Genomic DNA, 26,228 nt, shown 5'->3' on the forward strand with positions numbered 1-26,228 from the left:
CGAAACACCTGCGGATCATAGTTTCTGGATTCACACCACTGAAAATAAGTGCGCCACACCCTGTGGTAAATCCGCGCGGAAGCAGGCTTGCGTGCCCTAAGCATGGTACCAATCACCGAACTGGAGAAACCCCTAGACCTCAAGACGGCTGTCTCAAGAGCCACGCCGTCAAAGACAGCCGACCCAGATCCGGGTAAAGGCAGGGCCCTTGAGACAACAGGTCCCGACGCTGAGGAAGAAGGTACGGAGCGTCGATGGAGAGGCACCTCAGATCGGAGTACCAAGGACGTCTGGGCCACGCCGGAGCCACCAGCACGAGCGTGCCGCCGTCCTGCTTGAATTTCCGCAGAACCCGAGGAAGTAAGGATATCGGAGGAAACAGATACGCCAGGTGAAACGTCCATTTCACCGACAGAGCGTCTACCAGACAGGCGCCTGCGTCTCTTGTCCTTGACCCGGGCAACTTGTGATTGTGACGGGAGGCCATCAAGTCCAGCTCCGGCAGCCCCCACCTGTCCACGAGTAGCTGAAACACCTCTGGGTGAAGCGACCATTCCCTGGGATGCACGTCGTGACGGCTGAGGAAGTCCGCCTCCCAATTGAGGACTCCGGGAATGAAGACTGCCGAGATCGCTGGAACGTGACACTCCGCCCAAGCAAGAATGCGAGACACCTCCGACATTGCTGCCCGACTGCGAGTTCCCCCTTGGTGGTTGATGTACGCCACCGTGGTGGCGTTGTCGGACTGCACCTGAACCGCCCTTCCGTGAAGAGCGGGGCCGGACGACTGCAGGGCCCTGTACACAGCCCGCAGTTCCAGGATGTTGATGGGGAGAAGTGCTTCTTCCGCGGACCAACGACCCTGAAGCGATAATGAGCCGGTCACTGCCCCCCAACCCCGAAGACTGGCATCCGTCGTGAGCAGAACCCAGTCCGGGATCCAAAAGGGGCGCCCCTCGACCAGATGCGCCGTCTGAAGCCACCAAGCCAAAGACTGCCGAACCTCCGGGGACAACACCAGCATCTGAGAGCGGATCCGGTGAGGTAACCCGTTCCATTCCGATAGAATCAGCCCCTGCAGGGGCCGGGAATGGAACTGGGCAAATTCCACCATGTCGAATGTCGACACCATGGACCCCAGAACTCTCATAGCTGAATGGACCGACAGGCGGCAACTGCTCAGGCAACTGTGTATCCGCAGCTGCAGGGAGGAGACCTTCTCTGGAGTCAGGAAAATCCGCTGCTGACGAGAATCCAGCAGGGCTCCCAAATGAACCATCCACTGTGATGGAATCAGGGAGGACTTCTTCCAGTTTATCAACCACCCGTGTGCTTGAAGACAAGCAATGGTCAGGTGGAGATGTCGAAGAAGCACCTCCGGGGAGCTCGCCAGCAGCAGAAGATCGTCCAGGTACGGCAACAGACGTAGACCCTGACCCCGAAGGTGGGCAGCCATAACCGCCATCACCTTGGTGAACACCCTCGGAGCCGTGGAAAGGCCAAAAGGCAACGCCCGAAATTGGTAGTGATGGTTCAGGATAGCAAACCTCAGATACCGCTGATGTGCCGGTGCTATGGGCACATGGAGATAGGCATCCTGGATATCGAGGGAGACCATATAATCCCCAGGTTCCATCGCCAGAATGATGGAACGTAACGTTTCCATCCTGAACCTGGGAACTCTGAGGTATCTGTTCAGAGACTTCAAATTCAGGATAGGGCGATGAGAACCATTGGGTTTCTGTACCAGAAACAGAGTAGAATAGTACCCCGTCCCGCGCTGAGACTGCGGAACGGGAACAATGACCCCTGCTTGTAGCAAGGATTCTATAGCTACCTGAATCTGACCAGCTTTGGTCTTGTCCAGAGAAGGACTCGTACAGAAAAACTGGTGGGGCGGCCTGAACCGAAAAGACAGGGCGTACCCCTGAGAGACTACTTCTCGAACCCAGGCATCCGTGGTGGTATTGTGCCAACACTGGGCGAATTGGAGAAGTCGGCCTCCCACTCTGGGGTCCCCCAGAGAGAGGCCCGTCCCATCAGGCAGCAGGCTTATCCTCCTGCTTGGAAGAAGGGCGCCGAGCACTCCATGCCTGCTTCTTGGGCTTGGGTGCGGCCTTGGTCGCCGAATGTCTCGGGAAGGACTGGCCCATGGCCTTACCCTGAACCCGAAAGGACCGAAAGGCAGAGCTCCTCACTTTAGCCGGCGCAGAGGCCGAAGGGAGAAAAGCCGACTTGGACTTAGCCAAAGTATCCACTATTCTGTCCAAATCCGGACCAAATAGTAAATCACCATTAAAAGGCAAGGCCTCCAGACCCTTTTTTGAATCTGCATCAGCCCTCCAGGACCTCAGCCACAGGGAGCGCCGAGCAGACACCGCTGCAGCCGACACCCTAGAAGTGAGCAGGCTGGCATCCAAAGACGCTTCCCCAATATAGGAAGCTGCATCCCGCATCTGTCCCACTAACGCTCTCTGGATATCCGGAGCCTCATCAGGAAAGGTATCCTCCAAGGCATTGGCCCATGCCTCAATGGCTTTAGCCACCCAGGAGATAGCCATGGACGGGCGAGCCACCGCCCCGGAAAGAGAATAAATGGACTTTAAACAAGTCTCCACCTTCCTGTCCATGGGATCCTTCAAAGAGGAGATAGACGGCAATGGCAGCGTCGCGCTTTTGATCAAGCGGGTAACGTGGGAATCCACCGCCGGCGGAGTTTCCCATTTCCTGCAATGAGCTTCAGGAAAAGGATAGTTCGCCGCCAACCTCTTCTGTGGATGGAACCTCTTACTAGGTAATTGCCAGGCCGCCGCCATATGATCCGATAATTGATCAGACAGGGGGAACACAGTTGAAGTCACCTTGGCCTTTTTAAAATTAGGAAACTTCGACCTAGGAGCCGGCGCATCATCCTCAACATGTAGGATAGCCCGCACCGCCCTAACTAAGGCTGGAACATTAATGGAGGACTTAGCTTCCACCTCCTGCCCCATGACATCAGAGTCAGAGTCCTCATGGATTTCTCCATCATCTGAGGACACTTCCGAGTCCGACAACTGCGCAGCTAGTGAACTCACAACCGGACGTTTAGACGCCCTTGGTGGCACATCACCTTGCAACATGGACTGAAACGCCGAGGATGAAGCCGCCAGACTCTGTACGGAGCTGGATAGAACATCCACCCAAGGCGGAGGAGCCGTCGGAGCAAAACTCTGCAAAGGCACTACAGACTGACGCGTCCCTGGGGAAGACTGCACATACACAGGCAGTCCCGAGTAAGGACCCACAGTCTGGGCCCCGGGGGAAGACCGCAACATTTGTGGAACCCCCGGGGAATGGGGGATGGTGGGCTGCGGTAACGCCCTAGAAGGGACCGCTGATGGGACCGATAACCGGTCCGCAATAGACGCCAGCACCTGTGAAAACATCGCCCAAGGAGGGTCCTGTGATACAGGGGGGTTGGAGGGGCCCGGTACCAGCTGGCACCGCCCGCACAGACCATCCTGAGATAAGTCCTCCCCATCAACTCCAGCAGCACAACGTCTGCAGGAAAAAAGCACAGGAGCCACAGCGCGCTCAGTCTCCTCATCAGACATGATACCGTAAATCACAAGAAATAGGTATCACCAGAGGAATTACGGTTTTAACACCCGCGCACTCACCAGTATGCGACACAACAGCCCAGATATGGTACTGTGTAGCACACAACAGTATGTGACTGACCCCACAAATACGTGTTTTATATAAGTGAGGGTCTCAGAAAAACGCCCTTCCCCCACACACCTGCGGGCCGTAGGAGAAGGAAAGGGATAGTTATAAGCTGACAGCAAGGAGAATAAGTCACAGACAGGCAGCACTAGCAATAGTCACATACAATGCAGAACAGTTAGTACTCACTGCACCTTCCGCTACAATCACCCGCCCAGATTCAGTGTCTGGGAGGGCTATAGCGCTGTGTACACTGTCCTTTAGCAGGGGAGAGGTACACAGGGGGACCGGTCCACTTGATACCGCCTGGGAGTCTGCGATGTGCCATTAAAGATGGCCGCCGGAGACCTCAGAGGAGGAGTGGCCGAGAGATAAGAGCAGCTCAGCGACGCCAGACTCCTAGTTGAAAGGCGCTAGACAGGGAAGGCTGCCTCCCCTGGCTAGCAATTAACCCCCGGGTTGCCGGTCCCGCTACCAGCCTGATACCCTGGTGGTCTAGCGGACACGCGGGGTATTCCTCAATTGAGGGGGAGCCCGCCGCCGCCGCTAGCGCCGACCCGCGGCTTACCTGATCCCCGTCGCATCCGGCAGCAGTCAAGGGAGTCCCCAGAGCCCGGCTAGTACAGGCTCTGGGGTCCCGCCGCGATCCCCAGAGCTGTACTGGCGTTGCGGCGCCAGCGGGGAGAAGGAGCGGCAGCGTGGACGTCCTAAAGGACAGTCTGATGCTGCCACTCTAACAGTGTAAAAAAAAAAAAGTAGAAGAAAATAAAAAAATTTCTCTTTTAAAATAAAGCTTAGGGGCTGCTCCTGCAGCCCCACTGCGACAGGGTGACCCGACTCCGGCCGGGCACCAACTAAAACTGAGGTGCCTGTGGCCGGGGCGGGGTATAGAGGAGGACGGACCCAAGTGCATCCTGGGAGCAGCAAAGCTTTAACTGCGTGGTGCCCGTGGATCCAGATCCAGCTATACCCCAAGACAACCCTGTGGACCCCCTATGGACCCTGAAGTAGAAAGATACAGATAAAGGGGAGTGTGCATGTACGATTAAGAAAAGTGATTATAAAAGTTCTTTATGCTGCCACTGATCCACTTACTGGATACCTTTTGTGAGCCACCTCTGTAGTATATTCATAGGCTTGTACAGGGAGCAGACAGGAATACAAATGTTGTTGGTCGGACTCCCGGAGCCGTCAGGCAATACCGAGATCAGGTCATGAACAGCGAGAAGAAGTTATTCAAATGTTTGTCCGCTAAACGCCCATTAGTCCCGCCAGACATTTTTTTCTTGTAGACTCTTGACGTGCGCCCAGATCAGGAGTTTGGTCAGGTTTAGTCGCTTTGCGCAGCTAAACCTGGTGCTTCTGGTCACATTAAACACTAATGGGCGTCTATTGGAGAAACAATTGAATTGCTCTGATAGACGATGTGCTTTCAGTACGGACAACGGACAGTCCTATAAAAGCATAAGATGCAACTCCAAAGGAGTCCCAGGTCTCCCACATGGACAAGCCAGCAGCTGCAAAGGTAAAGTGGCTTCCTCCATTCTTCTGGGTCCCCCACACAATGGCCGACCAGAAGAGCGGAGGAGGACTCTAAAAGCACAGCTGAGTCATTGATACAGATGCGTCCACATAATCTAGCCTCCTGGCGCGTTAAACGGTCCTTCTAGTCGCGCCATGCCGTGGCGTGACTCAGTAGCGCCGAGTGTCATTTTGTGCTTCTTTTTACCTTCAAATGAGTCTTATTTGCACAATTATGCAACTAGATAGCACAAGCATCTTCTGCTGATTAGAATTATATGCGGCCTGCCTATGTTCTCTGCGGGTGTATCTGCATGGTAAACAGCGGCTGTAAGACTATAAGGCAGCATTACACCTGCACTCGCTCACAGAACATAGGCATGATGCACATCATTTTACTCAGCAGAAGCTGCTTGTGCTATCAATTCACATCGCTGGGAGAATAAGACGCTTGTGACGGTAAAAAGACGCACAAAAGACTCTTGGTGCTACAGAGTCACACGGAGCTCCCGCGTTGTGTGTAACACGCCTTGTAGCGCACGGTGGATAGATGTAGGTGATGAACACCTGGAAGGAGCTGAAGAGGAGGATTTTCATACCTGAGAGAGAATTTACAGGATTGTGGGAGAGAAAGAACCTTTGCATATGAGGAGGATTGCACCTGTTCTCCAGATCAGGAGATAAAGGGGGGAATGCAATTGTTTTTTTGGGAGTCTTAACTAATGCACTAGACCAGAGGTTCTCAAACACGGACCTCAGAGCTCCCCAACAGCTCAGGTGTTAGAGATATCCATGGTTAAACACAGGTAGTTAAATCAAATTGTCTGAGGTTGTAATTAAGTCACCTGTGCTCAGTGCTGGCTGTCTAACACCTGTGCTCAGTCCTGGCTGTCTAACACCTGTGCTCAGTGCTGGCTGTCTAACACCTGTGCTCAGTGCTGGCTGTCTAACACCTGTGCTCAGTGCTGGCTGTCTAACACCTGTGCTCAGTGCTGGCTGTCTAACACCTGTGCTCAGTGCTGGCTGTCTAACACCTGTGCTCAGTGCTGGCTGTCTAACACCTGTGCTCAGTGCTGGCTGTCTAACACCTGTGCTCAGTGCTGGCTGTCTAACACCTGTGCTCAGTGCTGGCTGTCTAACACCTGTGCTCAGTGCTGGCTGTCTAACACCTGAGCTGTTGGGGAGCCTTGAGAAGCGCGTTTGGGACTGGTCTCTATATGGCATAACAATGGAATATCACCCCGACACACAGTAAGGGTCAGAGACGGACCCCCCGACACACAGTAAGGGTCAGAGACGGACCCCCCGACACACAGTAAGGGTCAGAGACGGACCCCCCGACACACAGTAAGGGTCAGAGACGGACCCCCCGACACACAGTAAGGGTCAGAGACGGACCCCCCGACACACAGTAAGGGTCAGAGACGGACCCCCCGACACACAGTAAGGGTCAGAGACGGACCCCCCGACACACAGTAAGGGTCAGAGACTCCATTTACTCCCATACGTTACCAGATTTTCATTCTAACCAATCTACTAGTTGGCTGGTTGGATGAAAGTTGGTCTAGTGTGTGGCCAGCTTAAGGGTCAGGGACGGACCCCCCAGCACACAGTAAGGGTCAGAGACGGACCCCCCCGGCACACAGTAAGGGTCAGAGACGGACCCCCCCGGCACACAGTAAGGGTCAGAGACGGACCCCCCGACACACAGTAAGGGTCAGAGACTCCATTTACTCCCATACGTTACCAGATTTTCATTCTAACCAATCTACTAGTTGGCTGGTTGGATGAAAGTTGGTCTAGTGTGTGGCCAGCTTAAGGGTCAGGGACGGACCCCCCAGCACACAGTAAGGGTCAGAGACGGACCCCCCCGGCACACAGTAAGGGTCAGAGACGGACCCCCCCGACACACAGTAAGGGTCAGAGACGGACCCCCCGACACACAGTAAGGGTCAGAGACTCCATTTACTCCCATACGTTACCAGATTTTCATTCTAACCAATCTACTAGTTGGCTGGTTGGATGAAAGTTGGTCTAGTGTGTGGCCAGCTTAAGGGTCAGGGACGGACCCCCCAGCACACAGTAAGGGTCAGAGACGGACCCCCCCGGCACACAGTAAGGGTCAGAGACGGACCCCCCCGGCACACAGTAAGGGTCAGAGACGGACCCCCCCGGCACACAGTAAGGGTCAGAGACGGACCCCCCCGGCACACAGTAAGGGTCAGAGACGGACCCCCCCGGCACACAGTAAGGGTCAGAGACGGACCCCCCCGGCACACAGTAAGGGTCAGAGACGGACCCCCCCGGCACACAGTAAGGGTCAGAGACGGACCCCCCCCGGCACACAGTAAGGGTCAGAGACGGACCCCCCCGGCACACAGTAAGGGTCAGAGACGGACCCCCCCGGCACACAGTAAGGGTCAGAGACGGACCCCCCCGGCACACAGTAAGGGTCAGAGACGGACCCCCCCGGCACACAGTAAGGGTCAGAGACGGACCCCCCCGGCACACAGTAAGGGTCAGAGACGGACCCCCCCGGCACACAGTAAGGGTCAGAGACGGACCCCCCCGGCACACAGTAAGGGTCAGAGACGGACCCCCCCGGCACACAGTAAGGGTCAGAGACGGACCCCCCCGGCACACAGTAAGGGTCAGAGACGGACCCCCCCGGCACACAGTAAGGGTCAGAGACGGACCCCCCCGGCACACAGTAAGGGTCAGAGACGGACCCCCCCGGCACACAGTAAGGGTCAGAGACGGACCCCCCCGGCACACAGTAAGGGTCAGAGACGGACCCCCCCGGCACACAGTAAGGGTCAGAGACGGACCCCCCACGGCACACAATAAGGGTCAGAGGCGGACACCCTGACAGAATGAGCATTTTTTGTCTGCTAATGAAGGACCTCAGTGAAAGCAGCTAAAGGCCCCCATACATCAGCAATTGATTGCAGCAATCGTGAAATTTGCAATCGATTGTGTATAAAAATCTTTCCCTTTTTCCAAATCGATTGCAGATTGCACAATTACCACAATCGATTGAAAAAATATGAGATATGGTAAGAACTTACCCTTGTTATCTCTATTTCTACGAAGTCCATAGGGTTCCACAGGATACCTTGGGGTATAGGTGTGACGTCAGTCGCAGGGCACCAAAGAGTTAAGCTTTCAGCCTCCCAGGATGCACTAGGTCCCCCTCCTATACCCCGCCCCCGGGCCAAGGCACCTCAGTTAGTTACCAAGCCATAGGCCGGAGGAGGAGAAGGAAGAGAGAGAACAAAGATCTGGACACATACAAGAATCACATTCTCACCAGAGGGAGACGGAAAACCGGTGACCAGAGCAAAGCCCATCTGCAGCACAGGTGCGACAGGGCGGGAGTCCTGTGGAACCCTATGGACTTCGTAGAAATAGAGATAACAAGGGTAAGTTCTTACCATATCTCATATTTTCTACTTCAGGGTCCATAGGGTATCCACAGGATACCTTGGGGATGTCCCAAAGCAGTATCCTTTAAGGGTGGGGACGCTCCTGTGCAGAAAGGAGAATCCGCCGCCCGAAGGAAGCATCCTGAGAGGCGAAGGTGTCAAACCTGTAATACCTCACGAAGGTATGGACAGAAGACCACGTAGCAGCCTTGCAGATCTGAACTGCCGAGGCACCACGTCGAGCTGCCCACGAAGGACCCACAGACCTAGTGGAATGAGCCTTCAGAGAAGGAGGGACCGGTAGGCCTTCATGAAGATAAGCTTCAGAAATAGCCATACGGATCCAGGCTGCCAAAGTTTGCTTTGAAGCAGGCCAACCCTTTTTACAGAAGCCATAGAGGACAACAAAGCGTCCGACTTCCTAAACAAAGAAGTGCGGTCAACATAAGTCCTTAAGGCCCGCACAACATCCAAAGAGGCCTCACCCACGGAAAGACCCGGTGAGTTAAAGGCCGGAACAACTATTTCCTCGTTAACATGAAACTGGGAAACAACTTTGGGAAGAAACTCGGGCCGAGTGCGGAGCACTGCCCTGTTCCCATGAAAAACCAAGAAAGGGGGTCTACAAGAAAGAGCCCCTAACTCAGAAACACGTCTGGCTGAAGCAACGGCCAGAAGGAAAACAGTCTTAGCTGTTAGCCATTTAATATCCACTGAGCCCAGTGGTTCAAACGGCGGTCCTTGGAGAGCCCTCAGGACCACAGCCAAATCCCAAGGCGCCACAGGTGGAACAAAGGGCGGCTGAATACGGAGAACACCTTGCATAAAGGTGCGCACATCCGGGATTGTAGCAATCCTACGGTGAAACCAGACAGATAGGGCCGAAACCTGTACCTTCAAAGAAGCAAGGCGAAGCCCATGATCTAGTCCCGCTTGCAGGAAGGCAAGAATCCGAGACAGACGAAACTCCCGCGGTGCATAACCTCTCGGTCGACACCACTGGAAGAACGTATGCCACACGCGATGGTATATCCTCGCGGAAGACGGTTTCCGAGCTCGTAACATGGTACGCACCACAGAGCTGGAAAACCCCCAGGACCTCAGCATGGCCGTCTCAACAGCCACGCCGCCAAAGACAGCCGAGTCAGGTCCGGGTGAAGACAAGGACCCTGAGACAGAAGGTCCGGTCGTAGCGGCAACCGCAGAGGACTGTCCACGGACAGACCCTGAAGGTCTGAGAACCAGTGCCGTCTGGGCCACGCGGGAGCTATCAACAGGAGCGTCCCTCCTTCCTGTTTGAATTTCCGGATTACCCGTGGAAGAAGGGAGACCGGAGGGAACAGGTATGCGAACCTGAACGTCCACCGGACGGACAGAGCATCCACCAGAGACGCCCCTTCGTCTCTTGTGCGAGACCCGTACACCGGCAACTTGTTGTTGTGCCGGGACGCCATGAGGTCGATTTCTGGAAGACCCCACCTGTCCACCAGTAGTTGAAAAACGTCCGGGTGCAGGGACCATTCCCCTGGATGAACGTCCTGGCGACTTAGAAAGTCCGCCTCCCAATTTAGCACTCCCGGGATGAAGACCGCTGATATGGCCGGAAGATTGCGCTCCGCCCAAACCAGGATCCGAGAGACCTCTACGAGAGCCGCCCGACTGCGAGTTCCTCCTTGCCTGTTTATGTAGGCCACGGTGGTAGCATTGTCCGACTGGACCTGCACCGGATGACCCTGGAGAAACCGCTGTGCCTGCAGGAGAGCATTGAAGACCGCACGGAGTTCCAAGATATTTATTGGAAGCTCCGCTTCTGTCGGTGTCCACCTGCCCTGGAACAAGTGTGGACCCGAAACTGCTCCCCAGCCCCGAAGACTGGCGTCCGTTGTCAACAGGACCCAATTTGGAACCCAGAACGGACGTCCCTTGTTGAGGTGGGTCGTCTTTAACCACCACGCAAGGGACAGGCGAACCTCCGGGGTGAGCACAATCGTCTGGAACTTCAGAGACTGAGGCAGCCCGTTCCAGTTGGACAGGATCAGGTGCTGCAGAGGTCTGGAGTGAAACTGGGCGTATTCCACCATGTCGAACACCGACACCATGGAGCCCAGTAACCTCATCGCCGAGTGTAAGGACACCCGGCGGCTGTGCAGACAACTGCGCACCCTTGACTGTAAAGCAGAGATCTTGTCCTCCGTCACGAAGATCCTTTGCTGTCCCGAGTCCAATAAGGCTCCAAGATGCAGAATCCTCCGAGACGGGATTAGAGTGGACTTCTGCCAGTTGATTAGCCAGCCGTGCCGTTGCAGCAGTGCAATGGTCAGGTCCAAGTGGTGTAACAGGAGCTCTGGAGATCCTGCCACCAATAACAGGTCGTCCAAGTACGGCAACATGCGGACTCCTTGCAGCCGCAGAGAAGCCGCCATGACCGCCATAGCGTCCTGTATGTCCAATGACACCATGTAGTCCCCAGGTTCCAGCGCCAGAATGATGGACCGTAGGGTCTCCATCCGAAACTTCGGGACCCGCAAAGACTTGTTGAGTGCTTTGAGGTTGAGAATCGGACGATATGACCCATTGGGTTTCTGTACCAAAAATAGATTTGAATAGAAACCCTGGCCCCTCTGGGAGAATGGAACAGGCACTATAACTCCAGCCTGGAGCATAGTGTGCAATACCTTCCGCAGCTCCGTAGCCTTGTTCCGGTCTGATGGTAGACCCGTGGTGAAGAATCGAGCCGGGGGTCTGTGCCGGAAGGAGAGGGCGTACCCGTGAGAGACCACCTCCAGAACCCAAGTGTCTGTCGTAGTGAACGACCAACACCGGGAGAACTGCAGCAGGCGGCCTCCCACCCTGGGATCCCCCAAGGGGAGACCCGGACCGTCAGGCCGCAGGCTTGTCATCTGGCTTGGGGGCCGGACGTCTGGTACTCCATGCCTGTTTCCGGGGCTTGACCGATTTCTTAGGGCCAGCCTGTCGAGGAAACGACTGTGGTTTGGGCCTGCCCTGGGCCCTAGATGACCGAAAGGACGATGGTCCAGAACCAGAAGGAGCAGCGGCCGACGGGAGACAAGCAGATTTGGCTGCCGCCAGCGTGGCCACAATCTTATCCAGATCCGGACCGAAGAGAACTTCTCCGGTAAACGGCAACGCTTCCAGACCTTTCTTGGATCTGCGTCCGCCTTCCAGGATCGCAGCCACAAGGTGCGACGAGCAGCTACCGCTGCTGAAGAAATTCTAGACACCAGAGTACTAATGTCTAGAGCCGCCTCGTTGATGTAGGTGGCCGAATCACGGAGATTGCCAATCAACTCCGCCTGTTCGGCCGGACAGTCGGATTCAAAAGAAGCCTCTAATGAATCCGCCCAGCGCTCCATCGCTCTGGCAACCCAGCAAATGGCCATAGCCGGCCGTGCTGCCCCCCCCTGCAAGGGAATAAGCGGACTTCAGGCAGATTTCTACCTTGCGGTCCGTAGCATCCTTAAGGGAGGACATGGATGGCATCGGCAATGTGGCACTACGGACAAGACGGGTCACGTGAGAATCCACCTGTGGAGGGGATTCACACTTAGCAAAATAATTATCCGCGAACGGATAAGCCACCGCCAGGCGTCTCTGCGGCTGGTATCTTTTGCCAGGTTGTTTCCACGCCTCCTCTAAATGGTCCACCAACTGACCCGAAAGAGGAAAGACTGTGGCATCGCCCTTCACATCTTTGAAAAAGGCATACTTAGATTTAGCCGCTGGGGGAACTTCGTCCTCAATCACCAAGGCTGTGCGGACCGCCCGAATAAGTCCAGGAATATATACTTTGGACTTAGCATCAGCGTCCTTAGTATGGAAAGGTTCCTGATCGTAAGGATCCAGAATCTCCCCATCATCAGACGTCCCTTCGTCATCCTCATAAGGAGCGGACAGAGACGCCACCGGCCTTTTATGAGGCCGCATCACAGACTCCCCTTGCAACACATCCGACAAGTGCTGTACAGAACTCGTCAGGGAGTTAACCCACGCTGGCTCCTGAGAACCCGGGAGCGGGGAAATAGGGAGACTGTGGGGTACCACCAATTGTCGTGGGAACCCCTGCATGGGTGACGACACCACAGACTGCTGGGACAAACCCATCGGAGTAAATGCGGGCTGCGGAGCTAACTGGCCCACTAAAGCTGTTAACGCCTGAGCGAAACAAGCCCAGGGCGGCTCCTGTACCGGTGCTGTAACCGTAATAGGCCGCGCCATGGACAAACACTGCCGGCAAAGGCCCTCCGCGCTACCCTCCCCCTCCGCTAACGGTACTTTGCACGTGGTACACTGTAGCCGGAGGGGAAAATCACTTTCAGACATGATGGCACCACGTATGTGACCTCTCTCACCAATTAAGTATTAAATAGGCGAGAGACCACCCTGCAGCACCGCACCGCAAGGGCTTTAGCAGAAAGAACAGGGACAGTAATAAAGCTGACAGTTTAGAGAAGAAAAGTTACAGGCAGCGCTAGCACAGTCACATACAATGCACAGAAATAACAATTCCTGCACTAACAGCGCTGATCACTCAACTACACAGACACAGGGCCTGGTAGGACACAGCGCTGCATACACAGACCTGAGCCACAGCGGAGGAGAGGTATGCGGGGGGACCCAGACCACGATGCTTCCGTCCAGCGCTTCCAGCAGCGTTCACCATGCGTTGCAGAGAAGATGGCCGCCGAGGAGCAGAGAGAATCTGGCCTGGGGGAGGAGCGCTGACACAGGACCAGTCAGCACAGTGCAGAGAGGGCTGTGTGCAGCGGGGGAGGCGCCGGCTGTGAGACAGGGAAGGCGCGCTCCCCTGGCATGCATTTAACCCCTGGGACGCCGCAGCGCTACCGCTCTGCTGCGGTCCGCTGTCCCAGGGGGTAGTGGAAGCGCAGGTTGGTCGCCTGGCTCCACGCTGCAGCCAGTCCCCAGGGAGCCCCCTGCCTGGGGACTTAGGACCATGTGATCAGCGGGGACCCACCGCGGGACCCCGCTGCTTACCTCTGTCCCCCTTGAATCCGGCCATGGTCCGGAGCATCTGGGGTCACCGCTAGCTGTGACCCCAGACGCCCACCAGCATCCCCGGATCAGTACCGGCGTTCTGGTACCGGCGGGGTGTAGGGAAGACAGCATGGACGTCAGGACTGACTGTCCATGCTGTTCATCCAGATGTGCAGCCACAGCTGCATGAAGAAAAAGCTTCAGGGGCTCTTCTAGCCCCCACTCCAACAGGTGCACCCGACTCCGGCCGGGCACCAAACTAAACTGAGGTGCCTTGGCCCGGGGGCGGGGTATAGGAGGGGGACCTAGTGCATCCTGGGAGGCTGAAAGCTTAACTCTTTGGTGCCCTGCGACTGACGTCACACCTATACCCCAAGGTATCCTGTGGATACCCCATGGACCCTGAAGTAGAAAGGGAAAGATTTTTATACACAATCGATTGCAAATTGCACGATTGCTGCAATCAATTGCTGATGTATGGGGCCTTAAGATGAGGATCTAGATAATAGATGGAGGGGGGACTGAGATGTCCCGGGATAATCACATGCTGCCTCTATACACATCACCTACTGCAGGAGTTACACGGCACAAAATCCTCATTTGCTGAGCGCATGTACCAGCATGCCCAGATACCAGCATGCCCAGATACCATCCATGGCGTACACAGCCTCCAGCAGCTGAAGATCAGGCTTGGAGAGGCGTTTCATCCTGGGCAGGGGAGTAGGTGCTGTGGAGCAGAGCAGTGGCTATGCTGGTGTCACTGGTCTCTAGTGAATGTACATGCTGCATACTCCTATATACAGGTTCTATCTCTATACACTACACAGCTACACTAACACCATGGCAGAATCCTTCACCCTTAGCGAGAAATGTACGAGTAGAGCAGAACTATTACCCGGCTGTTTGTTACACAACAGTGTCCTTAATCCTTCCATTGTGTGACAGCTATTGACACACTTTACTCCATAAAGGGCTTCATGTGAGCTAAAGATCAGACACTTATTAACTTTGTGCAACAACCACTTCACTACTAAGCGTGGATCTAAGCCCAGAGCCCCATGTAACCTGCTTCCGTGGTGTATTCATTATCTTCCTTCCTTCTATGCATCATCAATATCCATATGTCTGCCCCGCCACAGCTGCCTGGGAGACTATACCACGGATCTATCACCCTATAATACCATCTCCCAGCAGAACCCCACGCTGCCTGGGAGACTATACCACGGATAATAATAATAATAATAATAATAATAATAATAATAATAATAATAATAATCTATCACCCTATAATACCATCTCCCAGCAGAACCCCACACTGCCTGGGAGACTATACCACGGATCTATCACCCTATAATACCATCTCCCAGCAGAACCCCACACTGCCTGGGAGACTATACCACGGATCTATCACCCTATAATACCATCTCCCAGCAGAACCCCACGCTGCCTGGGAGACTATACCACGGATCTATCACCCTATAATACCATCTCCCAGCAGAACCCCACACTGCCTGGGAGACTATACCACGGATCTATCACCCTATAATACCATCTCCCAGCAGAACCCCACGCTGCCTGGGAGACTATACCACAGAACTATCACCCTATAATACCATCTCCCTGCAGAACCCCACACTGCCTGGGAGACTATACCACGGATCTATCACCCTATAATACCATCTCCCAGCAGAACCCCATGCTGCCTGGGAGACTATACCACGGAACTATCACCCTATAATACCATCTCCCTGCAGAACCCCACACTGCCTGGGAGACTATACCACGGATCTATCACCCTATAATACCACGGATCTATCACCCTATAATACCATCTCCCAGCAGAACCCCATGCTGCCTGGGAGACTATACCATGTATCTATCACCCTATAATACCATCTCTCAGCAGAAACCCACTCTGCCTGAGAGACTATACCACGGATCTATCACCCTATAATACCATCTCCCAGCAGAACCCCACGCTGCCTGGGAGACTATACCACAGAACTATCACCCTATAATACCATCTCCCTGCAGAACCCCACACTGCCTGGGAGACTATACCACGGATCTATCACCCTATAATACCATCTCCCAGCAGAACCCCATGCTGCCTGGGAGACTATACCACGGAACTATCACCCTATAATACCATCTCCCTGCAGAACCCCACACTGCCTGGGAGACTATACCACGGATCTATCACCCTATAATACCACGGATCTATCACCCTATAATACCATCTCCCAGCAGAACCCCATGCTGCCTGGGAGACTATACCATGTATCTATCACCCTATAATACCATCTCTCAGCAGAAACCCACGCTGCCTGAGAGACTATACCACGGATCTATCACCCTATAGTACCATCTCCCAGCAGAACCCCACGTTGCCTGAGAGACTATACCACGGATCTATCACCCTATAATACCATCTCCCAGCAGAACCCCACACTGCCTGAGAGACTGTACCACGTATCTATCATACCCTATAATACCATTGCCCAGCACATTACAGAGGAGGGTGGGTCAGGTGTATGTGGGGAGGGGGTGTCAGGGATATAGAGGGAGGGGGCTGTGATGGAGAGAGGGTATAATGGGTGAGCAGCACATGACAGAGGAAGGTGGAGGGTGGGTCAGGTGTATGTGGGGAGGGGGTGTCAGGGGTATAGAGGGGGGGGCTGTGATGGAGAGAGGGGTATAATGGCACATGACAGGGGAGGGTGGGTCAGGTGTATGTGGGGAGGGGGTGTCAGGGGTATAGAGGGGGGGTTGTGATGGAGAGAGGGGTATAATGGCACATGACAGAGGAGGGTGGGACAGGTGTATGTGGGGAGGGGGTGTCAGGGGTATAGAGGAGGTGGGGGCTGTGATGGAGAGAGGGGTATAATGGGTGGGCAGCACATGACAGGGGAGGGTGGGTCAGGTGTATGTGGGGAGGGGGGTGTCAGGGGTATAGAGGAGGTGGGGGCTGTGATGGAGAGAGGGGTATAATGAGTGGGCAGCACATGACAGGGGAGGGTGGGTCAGGTGTATGTGGGGAGGGGGTGTCAGGGGTATAGAGGGGGGGCTGTGATGGAGAGAGGGGTATAATGGGTGGGCAGCACATGACAGGGGAGGGGGGTGTCAGGTGTATAGAGGGGGGGTGTCAGGGGTATAATAGGTGGGAAGCACATGACGGGAGGGGGGTGTCAAGTGTATGTGGTGAGGGGGGTGTCAAGGGTATAGAGGGGGTGGGGGCTGTGATGAAGAGAGGGGTATAATGGGTGGGCAGCACATGACAGAGGAGGGTGGGACAGGTGTATGTGGGGAGGGGGGTGTCTGGGGTATAGAGGGGGGTGGGGGCTGTGATGGAGAGAGGGGTATAATGGATGGGCAGCACATGACAGAGGAGGGTGGGTCAGGTGTATGTGGGGAGGGGGGGTGTCAGGGGTATAGAGGGGGGCTGTGATGGAGAGAGTGGTATAATGGGTGGGCAGCACATGACAGTGGAGGGTGGGACAGGTGTATGTGGGGAGGGGGTGTCAGGGGAATAGAGGGGGGGTGTCAGGGGAATAATGGGTGATAAGCACATGACAGGGGAGGGTGGGTCAAGTGTATGTGGGGAGGGGGTGTCAGGGGTATAGAGGGGGGTGGGGGCTGTGATGGAGAGAGGGGTATAATGGGTGAGCAGCACATGACAGGGGAGGGTGGGTCAGGTGTATGTGGGGATGGGGGTGTCAGGTGTATAGAGGGGGGTGTCAGGGGTATAGAGGGGGGTGGGGGCTGTGATGGAGAGAGGGCAGCACATGACAGAGGAGGGTGGGACAGGTGTATGTGGGGAGGGGGCTGTCAGGGGTATAGAGGGGGGTGTCAGGGGGTATAGAGGGGGGGCTGTGATGGAGAGAGGGGTATAATGGGTGGGCAGCACATGACAGAGGAGGGTGGGACAGGTGTATGTGGGGAGGGGGGTGTCAGGGGTATAGAGGGGGAGGGGTGTCAGGTGTATGTGGGGAGGGGGTGTCAGCAGTATAATGGGTGGGCAGCACATGACAGAGGAGGGTGGGACAGGTGTATGTGGGGAGGGGGGTGTCAGGTGTATGTGGGGAGGGGGGTGTCAGGTGTATGTGGGGAGGGGGGTGTCAGGTGTATGTGGGGAGGGGGGTGTCAGCAGTATAATGGGTGGGCAGCACATGACAGGGGAGGGTGGGACAGGTGTATGTGAGAAGGGGGGTGTCAGGTGTATGTGGGGAGGGGGCTGTCAGGGGTATAGAGGGGGGTGTCGGGGGTATAGAAGGGGGGTGTCAGGGGTATAGAGGAGGTGGGGGCTGTGATGGAGAGAGGGGTATAATGGTTGGGCAGCACATGACAGGGGAGGGTGGGACAGGTGTATGTGGGGAGGGGGGTGTCAGGTGTATGTGGGGAGGGGGGGTGTCAGGGGTATAGAGGGGGGAGGGGGTGTCAGCAGTATAATGGGTGGGCAGCACATGACAGGGGAGGGTGGGACAGGTGTATGTGGGGAGGGGGGTGTCAGGTGTATGTGGGGAGGGGGGTGTCAGGTGTATGTGGGGAGGGGGTGTCAGCAGTATAATGGGTGGGCAGCACATGACAGGGGAGGGTGGGACAGGTGTATGTGAGGAGGGGGGTGTCAGGTGTATGTGGGGAGGGGCTGTCAGGGGTATAGAGGGGGGTGTCGGGGGAATAGAGGGGGGTGTCAGGGGTATAGAGGAGGTGGGGGCTGTGATGGAGAGAGGGGTATAATGGTTGGGCAGCACATGACAGGGGAGGGTGGGACAGGTGTATGTGGGGAGGGGGGTGTCAGGTGTATGTGGGGAGGGGGGTGTCAGGGGTATGTGGGGAGGGGGGGTGTCAGGGGTATAGAGGGGGGAGGGGGTGTCAGCAGTATAATGGGTGGGCAGCACATGACAGGGGAGGGTGGGACAGGTGTATGTGGGGAGGGGGGTGTCAGGTGTATGTGGGGAGGGGGGTGTCAGGTGTATGTGGGGAGGGGGTGTCAGCAGTATAATGGGTGGGCAGCACATGACAGGGGAGGGTGGGACAGGTGTATGTGAGGAGGGGGGTGTCAGGTGTATGTGGGGAGGGGCTGTCAGGGGTATAGAGGGGGGTGTCGGGGGTATAGAGGGGGGTGTCAGGGGTATAGAGGAGGTGGGGGCTGTGATGGAGAGAGGGGTATAATGGGTGGGCAGCACATGACAGGGGAGGGTGGGACAGGTGTATGTGGGGAGGGGGGTGTCAGGTGTATGTGGGGAGGGGGGTGTCAGGTGTATGTGGGGAGGGGGTGTCAGGTGTATAATGGGTGGGCAGCACATGACAGGGGAGGGTGGGACAGGTGTATGTGGGGAGGGGGGTGTCAGGGGTATAGAGGGGGGTGGGGTGTCAGGTGTATGTGGGGAGGGGGGTGTCAGGTGTATGTGGGGAGGGGGTGTCAGGTGTATAATGGGTGGGCAGCACATGACAGGGGAGGGTGGGACAGGTGTATGTGGGGAGGGGGGTATCAGGGGTACAGAGGGGGGTGGGGGCTGTGATGAAGAGAGGTGTATAATGGGTGGGCAGCACATGACAGTGGAGAGTGGGTCAGGTGTATGTGGGGAGGGGGTGTGGGCTGTGATGGAGAGAGGGCAGCACATGACAGAGGAGGGTGGGACAGGTGTATGTGGGGAGGGGGTATAATGGGTGGGCAGCACATGACAGGGGAGGGTGGGACAGGTGTATGTGGGGAGGGGGTATAATGGGTGGGCAGCACATGACAGGGGAGGGTGGGACAGGTGTATGTGGGGAGGGGGTATAATGGGTGGGCAGCACATGACAGGGGAGGGTGGGACAGGTGTATGTGGGGAGGGGGTGTGGGCTGTGATGGAGAGAGGGCAGCACATGACAGAGGAGGGTGGGACAGGTGTATGTGGGGAGGGGGTATAATGGGTGGGCAGCACATGACAGGGGAGGGTGGGACAGGTGTATGTGGGGAGGGGGTATAATGGGTGGGCAGCACATGACAGGGGAGGGTGGGACAGGTGTATGTGGGGAGGGGGTATAATGGGTGGGCAGCACATGACAGGGGAGGGTGGGACAGGTGTATGTGGGGAGGGGGTATAATGGGTGGGCAGCACATGACAGGGGAGGGTGGGACAGGTGTATGTGGGGAGGGGGTATAATGGGTGGGCAGCACATGACAGGGGAGGGTGGGACAGGTGTATGTGGGGAGGGGGTATAATGGGTGGGCAGCACATGACAGGGGAGGGTGGGACAGGTGTATGTGGGGAGGAGGCTATTGGGGGCATGTAAGCGGGAACAGTCCCATATACCAGGGGTCCTCTCACCAGCTCCTCCGGGGTGCGGCTCTCCCGGTCCCCACAGCAGCAGCAGCAGCACTGAGACCCCCCACACGCAGCCATCTTTCTATTGCCCCGGAGCCGCCGGTCACATGACAACAACAGCCCCCTGAGGCAGCAGCCGGCGAGACACGCCCAGTAAGCGTCACGTGTCCTGAGTAGTACGGACTGCAGAGACATCGCCCCGCCCCAGATAGGCGGAGCTGCAGCACACAGTCAGTCACAAGGCGGCGCATGCGCTCTAGGAATTATCGGTGTTAGTGACGTCACGGGCTGGTAGGTGCGCGTACCCGGCGGGCGGGAACGCGCTCAGTCTGAGGAGAACACGCTGATAGCGGCGGCTGCGGAGGAGGTGAGAGCCGGGGAGGGAGCGGGGATCCCTGTGTGTGATGGATGTGCTGGGACTTGTAGTCACTCAACAGGTGTGAGCCCCCGCTGCTGCCTCTGAATGAATGGCATGAAGTCATGGCGAAGTAGTGTAACAATGTATCACCTCCCCCTGTATAGTCCTGTACACAGGCAGTATATAGCAGTGTAACAATGTATCACCTCCCCCCTGTATAGTCCTGTACACAGGCAGTATATAGCAGTGTAACAATGTATCACCTCCCCCTGTATGGTCCTCTACACAGGCAGTATATAGTAGTGTAACAATGTATCACCTCCCCCCTGTATAGTCCTGTACACAGGCAGTATATAGCAGTGTAACAATGTATCACCTCCCCCCTGTATAGTCCTGTACACAGGCAGTATATAGCAGTGTAACAATGTATCACCTCCCCCTGTATGGTCCTGTACACAGGCAGTATATAGTAGTGTAACAATGTATCACCTCCCCCCTGTATAGTCCTGTACACAGGCAGTATATAGCAGTGTAACAATGTATCACCTCCCCCTGTATGGTCCTGTACACAGTCAGTATATAGTAGTGTAACAATGTATCACCGTCCCCCCCTGTATGGTCCTGTACACAGGCAGTATATAGCAGTGTAACAATGTATCACCTCCCCCTGTATGGTCCTGTACACAGGCAGTATATAGTAGTGTAACAATGTATCACCTCCCCCCTGTATAGTCCTGTACACAGGCAGTATATAGCAGTGTAACAATGTATCACCTCCCCCTGTATGGTCCTGTACACAGTCAGTATATAGTAGTGTAACAATGTATCACCGTCCCCCCCTGTATGGTCCTGTACACAGGCAGTATATAGCAGTGTAACAATGTATCACCTCCCCCCTGTATAGTCCTGTACACAGGCAGTATATAGTAGTGTAACAATGTATCACCTCCCCCTGTATGGTCCTGTACACAGGCAGTATATAGTAGTGTAACAATGTATCACCTCCCCCCTGTATAGTCCTGTACACAGGCAGTATATAGCAGTGTAACAATGTATCACCTCCCCCTGTATGGTCCTGTACACAGGCAGTATATAGCAGTGTAACAATGTATCACCTCCCCCTGTATAGTCCTGTACACAGGCAGTATATAGCAGTGTAACAATGTATCACCTCCCCCCTGTATAGTCCTGTACACAGGCAGTATATAGCAGTGTAACAATGTATCACCTCCCCCCTGTATAGTCCTGTACACAGGCAGTATATAGCAGTGTAACAATGTATCACCTCCCCCTGTATGGTCCTGTACACAGGCAGTATATAGTAGTGTAACAATGTATCACCTCCCCCCTGTATAGTCCTGTACACAGGCAGTATATAGCAGTGTAACAATGTATCACCTCCCCCTGTATGGTCCTGTACACAGTCAGTATATAGTAGTGTAACAATGTATCACCGTCCCCCCCTGTATGGTCCTGTACACAGGCAGTATATAGCAGTGTAACAATGTATCACCTCCCCCTGTATGGTCCTGTACACAGGCAGTATATAGTAGTGTAACAATGTATCACCTCCCCCCTGTATAGTCCTGTACACAGGCAGTATATAGCAGTGTAACAATGTATCACCTCCCCCTGTATGGTCCTGTACACAGTCAGTATATAGTAGTGTAACAATGTATCACCGTCCCCCCCTGTATGGTCCTGTACACAGGCAGTATATAGCAGTGTAACAATGTATCACCTCCCCCCTGTATAGTCCTGTACACAGGCAGTATATAGTAGTGTAACAATGTATCACCTCCCCCTGTATGGTCCTGTACACAGGCAGTATATAGTAGTGTAACAATGTATCACCTCCCCCCTGTATAGTCCTGTACACAGGCAGTATATAGCAGTGTAACAATGTATCACCTCCCCCTGTATGGTCCTGTACACAGGCAGTATATAGCAGTGTAACAATGTATCACCTCCCCCTGTATAGTCCTGTACACAGGCAGTATATAGCAGTGTAACAATGTATCACCTCCCCCCTGTATAGTCCTGTACACAGGCAGTATATAGTAGTGTAACAATGTATCACCTCCCCCCTGTATAGTCCTGTACACAGGCAGTATATAGTAGTGTAACAATGTATCACCTCCCCCTGTATGGTCCTGTACACAGGCATTATATAGCAGTGTAACAATGTATCACCTCCCCCTGTGTGGTCCTGTACACAGGCAGTATATAGTAGTGTAACAATGTATCACCTCCCCCTGTATGGTCCTGTACACAGGCAGTATATAGTAGTGTAACAATGTATCACCTCCCCCCTGTATAGTCCTGTACACAGGCAGTATATAGCAGTGTAACAATGTATCACCTCCCCCTGTATGGTCCTGTACACAGGCAGTATATAGTAGTGTAACAATGTATCACCTCCCCCTGTATGGTCCTGTACACAGGCAGTATATAGTAGTGTAACAATGTATCACCTCCCCCCTGTATAGTCCTGTACACAGGCAGTATATAGCAGTGTAACAATGTATCACCTCCCCCCTGTATGGTCCTGTACACAGGCAGTATATAGCAGTGTAACAATGTATCACCTCCCCCTGTATGGTCCTGTACACAGGCAGTATATAGTAGTGTAACAATGTATCACCGTCCCCCCCTGTATGGTCCTGTACACAGGCAGTATATAGCAGTGTAACAATGTATCACCTCCCCCCTGTATAGTCCTGTACACAGGCAGTATATAGCAGTGTAACAATGTATCACCTCCCCCCTGTATAGTCCTGTACACAGGCAGTATATAGCAGTGTAACAATGTATCACCTCCCCCTGTATGGTCCTGTACACAGGCAGTATATAGTAGTGTAACAATGTATCACCTCCCCCTGTATGGTCCTGTACACAGGCAGTATATAGTAGTGTAACAATGTATCACCTCCCCCCTGTATGGTCCTGTACACAGGCAGTATATAGTAGTGTAACAATGTATCACCTCCCCCCTGTATGGTCCTGTACACAGGCACTATATAGCAGTGTAACAATGTATCACCGTCCCCCCCTGTATGGTCCTGTACATAGTCAGTATATAGCAGTGTAACAATGTATAACCGTCCCCCCCGTATGGTCCTGTACACAGGCAGTATATAGCAGTGTAACAATGTATCACCGTCCCTCCCCCTGTATGGTCCTGTACACAGGCAGTATATAGCAGTGTAACAATGTATCACCGTCCCTCCCCCTGTATGGTCCTGTACACAGGCAGTATATAGCAGTGTAACAATGTATAACCGTCCCCCCCGTATGGTCCTGTACACAGGCAGTATATAGCAGTGTAACAATGTATCACCGTCCCCCCCCCCCCCCTGAATGGTCCTGTACACAGGCAGTATATAGCAGTGTAACAATGTATAACCGTCCCCCCCCCCCTGTATGGTCCTGTACACAGGCAGTATATAGCAGTGTAACAATGTATAACCGTCCCCCCCGTATGGTCCTGTACACAGGCAGTATATAGCAGTGTAACAATGTATCCTCATCCCTCCCCTTGTATGGTTCTGTACACGGTCAGTATATAGCAGTGTAACAATGTATCACCTCTCCCCCTGTATAGTCCTGTACACAGGCAGTATATAGCAGTGTTACAATGTATCACCGTCCCCCCCCTGTATGGTCCTGTACACAGGCAGTATATAGCAGTGTAACAATGTATCACCATCCCCCCCTGTATGGTCCTGTACACAGGCAGTATATAGCAGTGTAACAATGTATCACCTCCCCCTGTATAGTCCTGTACACAGGCAGTATATAGCAGTGTAACAATGTATCACCTCCCCCACTGTATAGTCCTGTACACAGGTAGTATATAGCAGTGTAACAATGTATCACCTCCCCCTGTATGGTCCTGTACACAGTCAGTATATAGCAGTGTTACAATGTATCACCATCCCCCCCCCTGTATGGTCCTGTACACAGGCAGTATATAGCAGTGTAACAATGTATCACCTCCCCCTGTATAGTCCTGTACACAGTCAGTATATAGCAGTGTAACAATGTATCCCCATCCCTCCCCCTGTATGGTGTTGTGCCCAGGCAGTATATAGCAGTGTTACAATGTATCCCCATCCCTCCCCCTGTATGGTGTTGTGCCCAGGCAGTATATAGCAGTGTAACAATGTATCACCTCCCCCTGTGTGGTCCTGTACACAGTCTGTATATAGCAGTGTAACAATGTATCACAGTCCCTCCCCCTGTGTGGTCCTGTACACAGGCAGTATATAGTAGTGTAACAATGTATCACCGTCCCCCCCTGTATGGTCCTGTACACAGGCAGTATATAGCAGTGTAACGATGTATCACCTCCCCCCTGTATAGTCCTGTACACAGGCAGTATATAGCAGTGTAACAATGTATCACCTCCCCCCTGTATAGTCCTGTACACAGGCAGTATATAGCAGTGTAACAATGTATAACCGTCCCCCCCGTATGGTCCTGTACACAGGCAGTATATAGCAGTGTAACAATGTATAACCGTCCCCCCCTGTATGGTCCTGTACACAGGTAGTATATAGCAGTGTAACAATGTATAACCGTCCCCCCCTGTATGGTCCTGTACACAGGCAGAATATAGCAGTGTAACAATGTATAACCGTCCCCCCCATAAGGTCCTGTACACAGGCAGTATATAGCAGTGTAACAATGTATCAGCGTCCCCCCCTGTATGGTCCTGTACACAGGCAGTATATAGTAGTGTAACAATGTATCACCTCCCCCCTGTATAGTCCTGTACACAGGCAGTATATAGCAGTGTAACAATATATCACCGTCCCCCCCTGTATGGTCCTGTACACAGGCAGTATATAGCAGTGTAACAATGTATCACCTCCCCCCTGTATGGTCCTGTGCACAGGCAGTATATAGCAGTGTAACAATGTATCCCCATCCCTCCCCCTGTATGGTCCTGTACACAGGCAGTATATAGCAGTGTAACAATGTATCACCTCTCCCTGTATGGTCCTGTACACAGGCAGTATATAGCAGTGTAACAATGTATCACCTCTCCCCCTGTATAGTCCTGTACACAGGCAGTATATAGCAGTGTTACAATGTATCACCGTCCCCCCCCCCTGTATGGTCCTGTACACAGGCAGTATATAGCAGTGTAACAATGTATCCTCATCCCTCCCCTTGTATGGTTCTGTACACAGTCAGTATATAGCAGTGTAACAATGTATCACCTCTCCCCCTGTATAGTCCTGTACACAGGCAGTATATAGCAGTGTTACAATGTATCACCGTCCCCCCCCCCTGTATGGTCCTGTACACAGGCAGTATATAGCAGTGTAACAATGTATCCTCATCCCTCCCCCTGTATGGTGTTGTGCCCAGGCAGTATATAGCAGTGTTACAATGTATCACCTCCCCCTGTGTGGTCCTGTACACAGTCAGTATATAGCAGTGTAACAATGTATCACAGTCCCTCCCCCTGTGTGGTCCTGTACACAGGCAGTATATAGCAGTGTAACAATGTATCACCGCCCCTCCCACTGTATGGTGTTGTGCACAGGCAGTATATAGCAGTGTAACAATGTATCCTCATCCCTTCCCCTGTATGGTCCTGTACACAGTCAGTTTATAGTAGTGTAACGATGTATCACAGTCCCTCCCCCTGTATGGTCCTGTACACAGTCAGTATATAGCAGTGTAACAATGTATCACAGTCCCTCCCCCTGTATGGTCCTGTACACAGTCAGTATATAGCAGTGTAACAATGTATCACCGCCCCTCCCCCTGTATGGTCCTGTACACAGTCAGTATATAGCAGTGTAACAATGTATCACCGCTCCTCCCCCTGTATGGTGTTGTGCACAGGCAGTATATAGCAGTGTAACAATGTATCCT

At 54.0% G+C, this 26,228-nt stretch overlaps 1 protein-coding gene across 1 annotated transcript in view; it reads right to left on the reverse strand.

Annotated features, from left to right (window-relative positions):
• The window catches only part of CLCN6 (Cl-/H+ antiporter 6), a 117,050-nt gene extending 96,921 nt beyond the window's left edge, over positions 1-20,129 (reverse strand). The window contains exon 1 of the mRNA XM_088456258.1: positions 19,982-20,129. Within this exon, the coding sequence (XP_088312384.1) occupies positions 19,982-20,056 (75 nt within the window). The 5' untranslated portion in view covers positions 20,057-20,129. The remainder of the gene's footprint in view (positions 1-19,981) is intronic.
• Between the last annotated feature and the right edge of the window lie 6,099 nt (positions 20,130-26,228).

The sequence above is a fragment of the Taudactylus pleione genome, unplaced genomic scaffold (genome assembly GCF_031769625.1).
Source record: "Taudactylus pleione unplaced genomic scaffold, aTauple2 ptg000693l, whole genome shotgun sequence".
Lineage (NCBI taxonomy): Eukaryota > Metazoa > Chordata > Amphibia > Anura > Myobatrachidae > Taudactylus > Taudactylus pleione.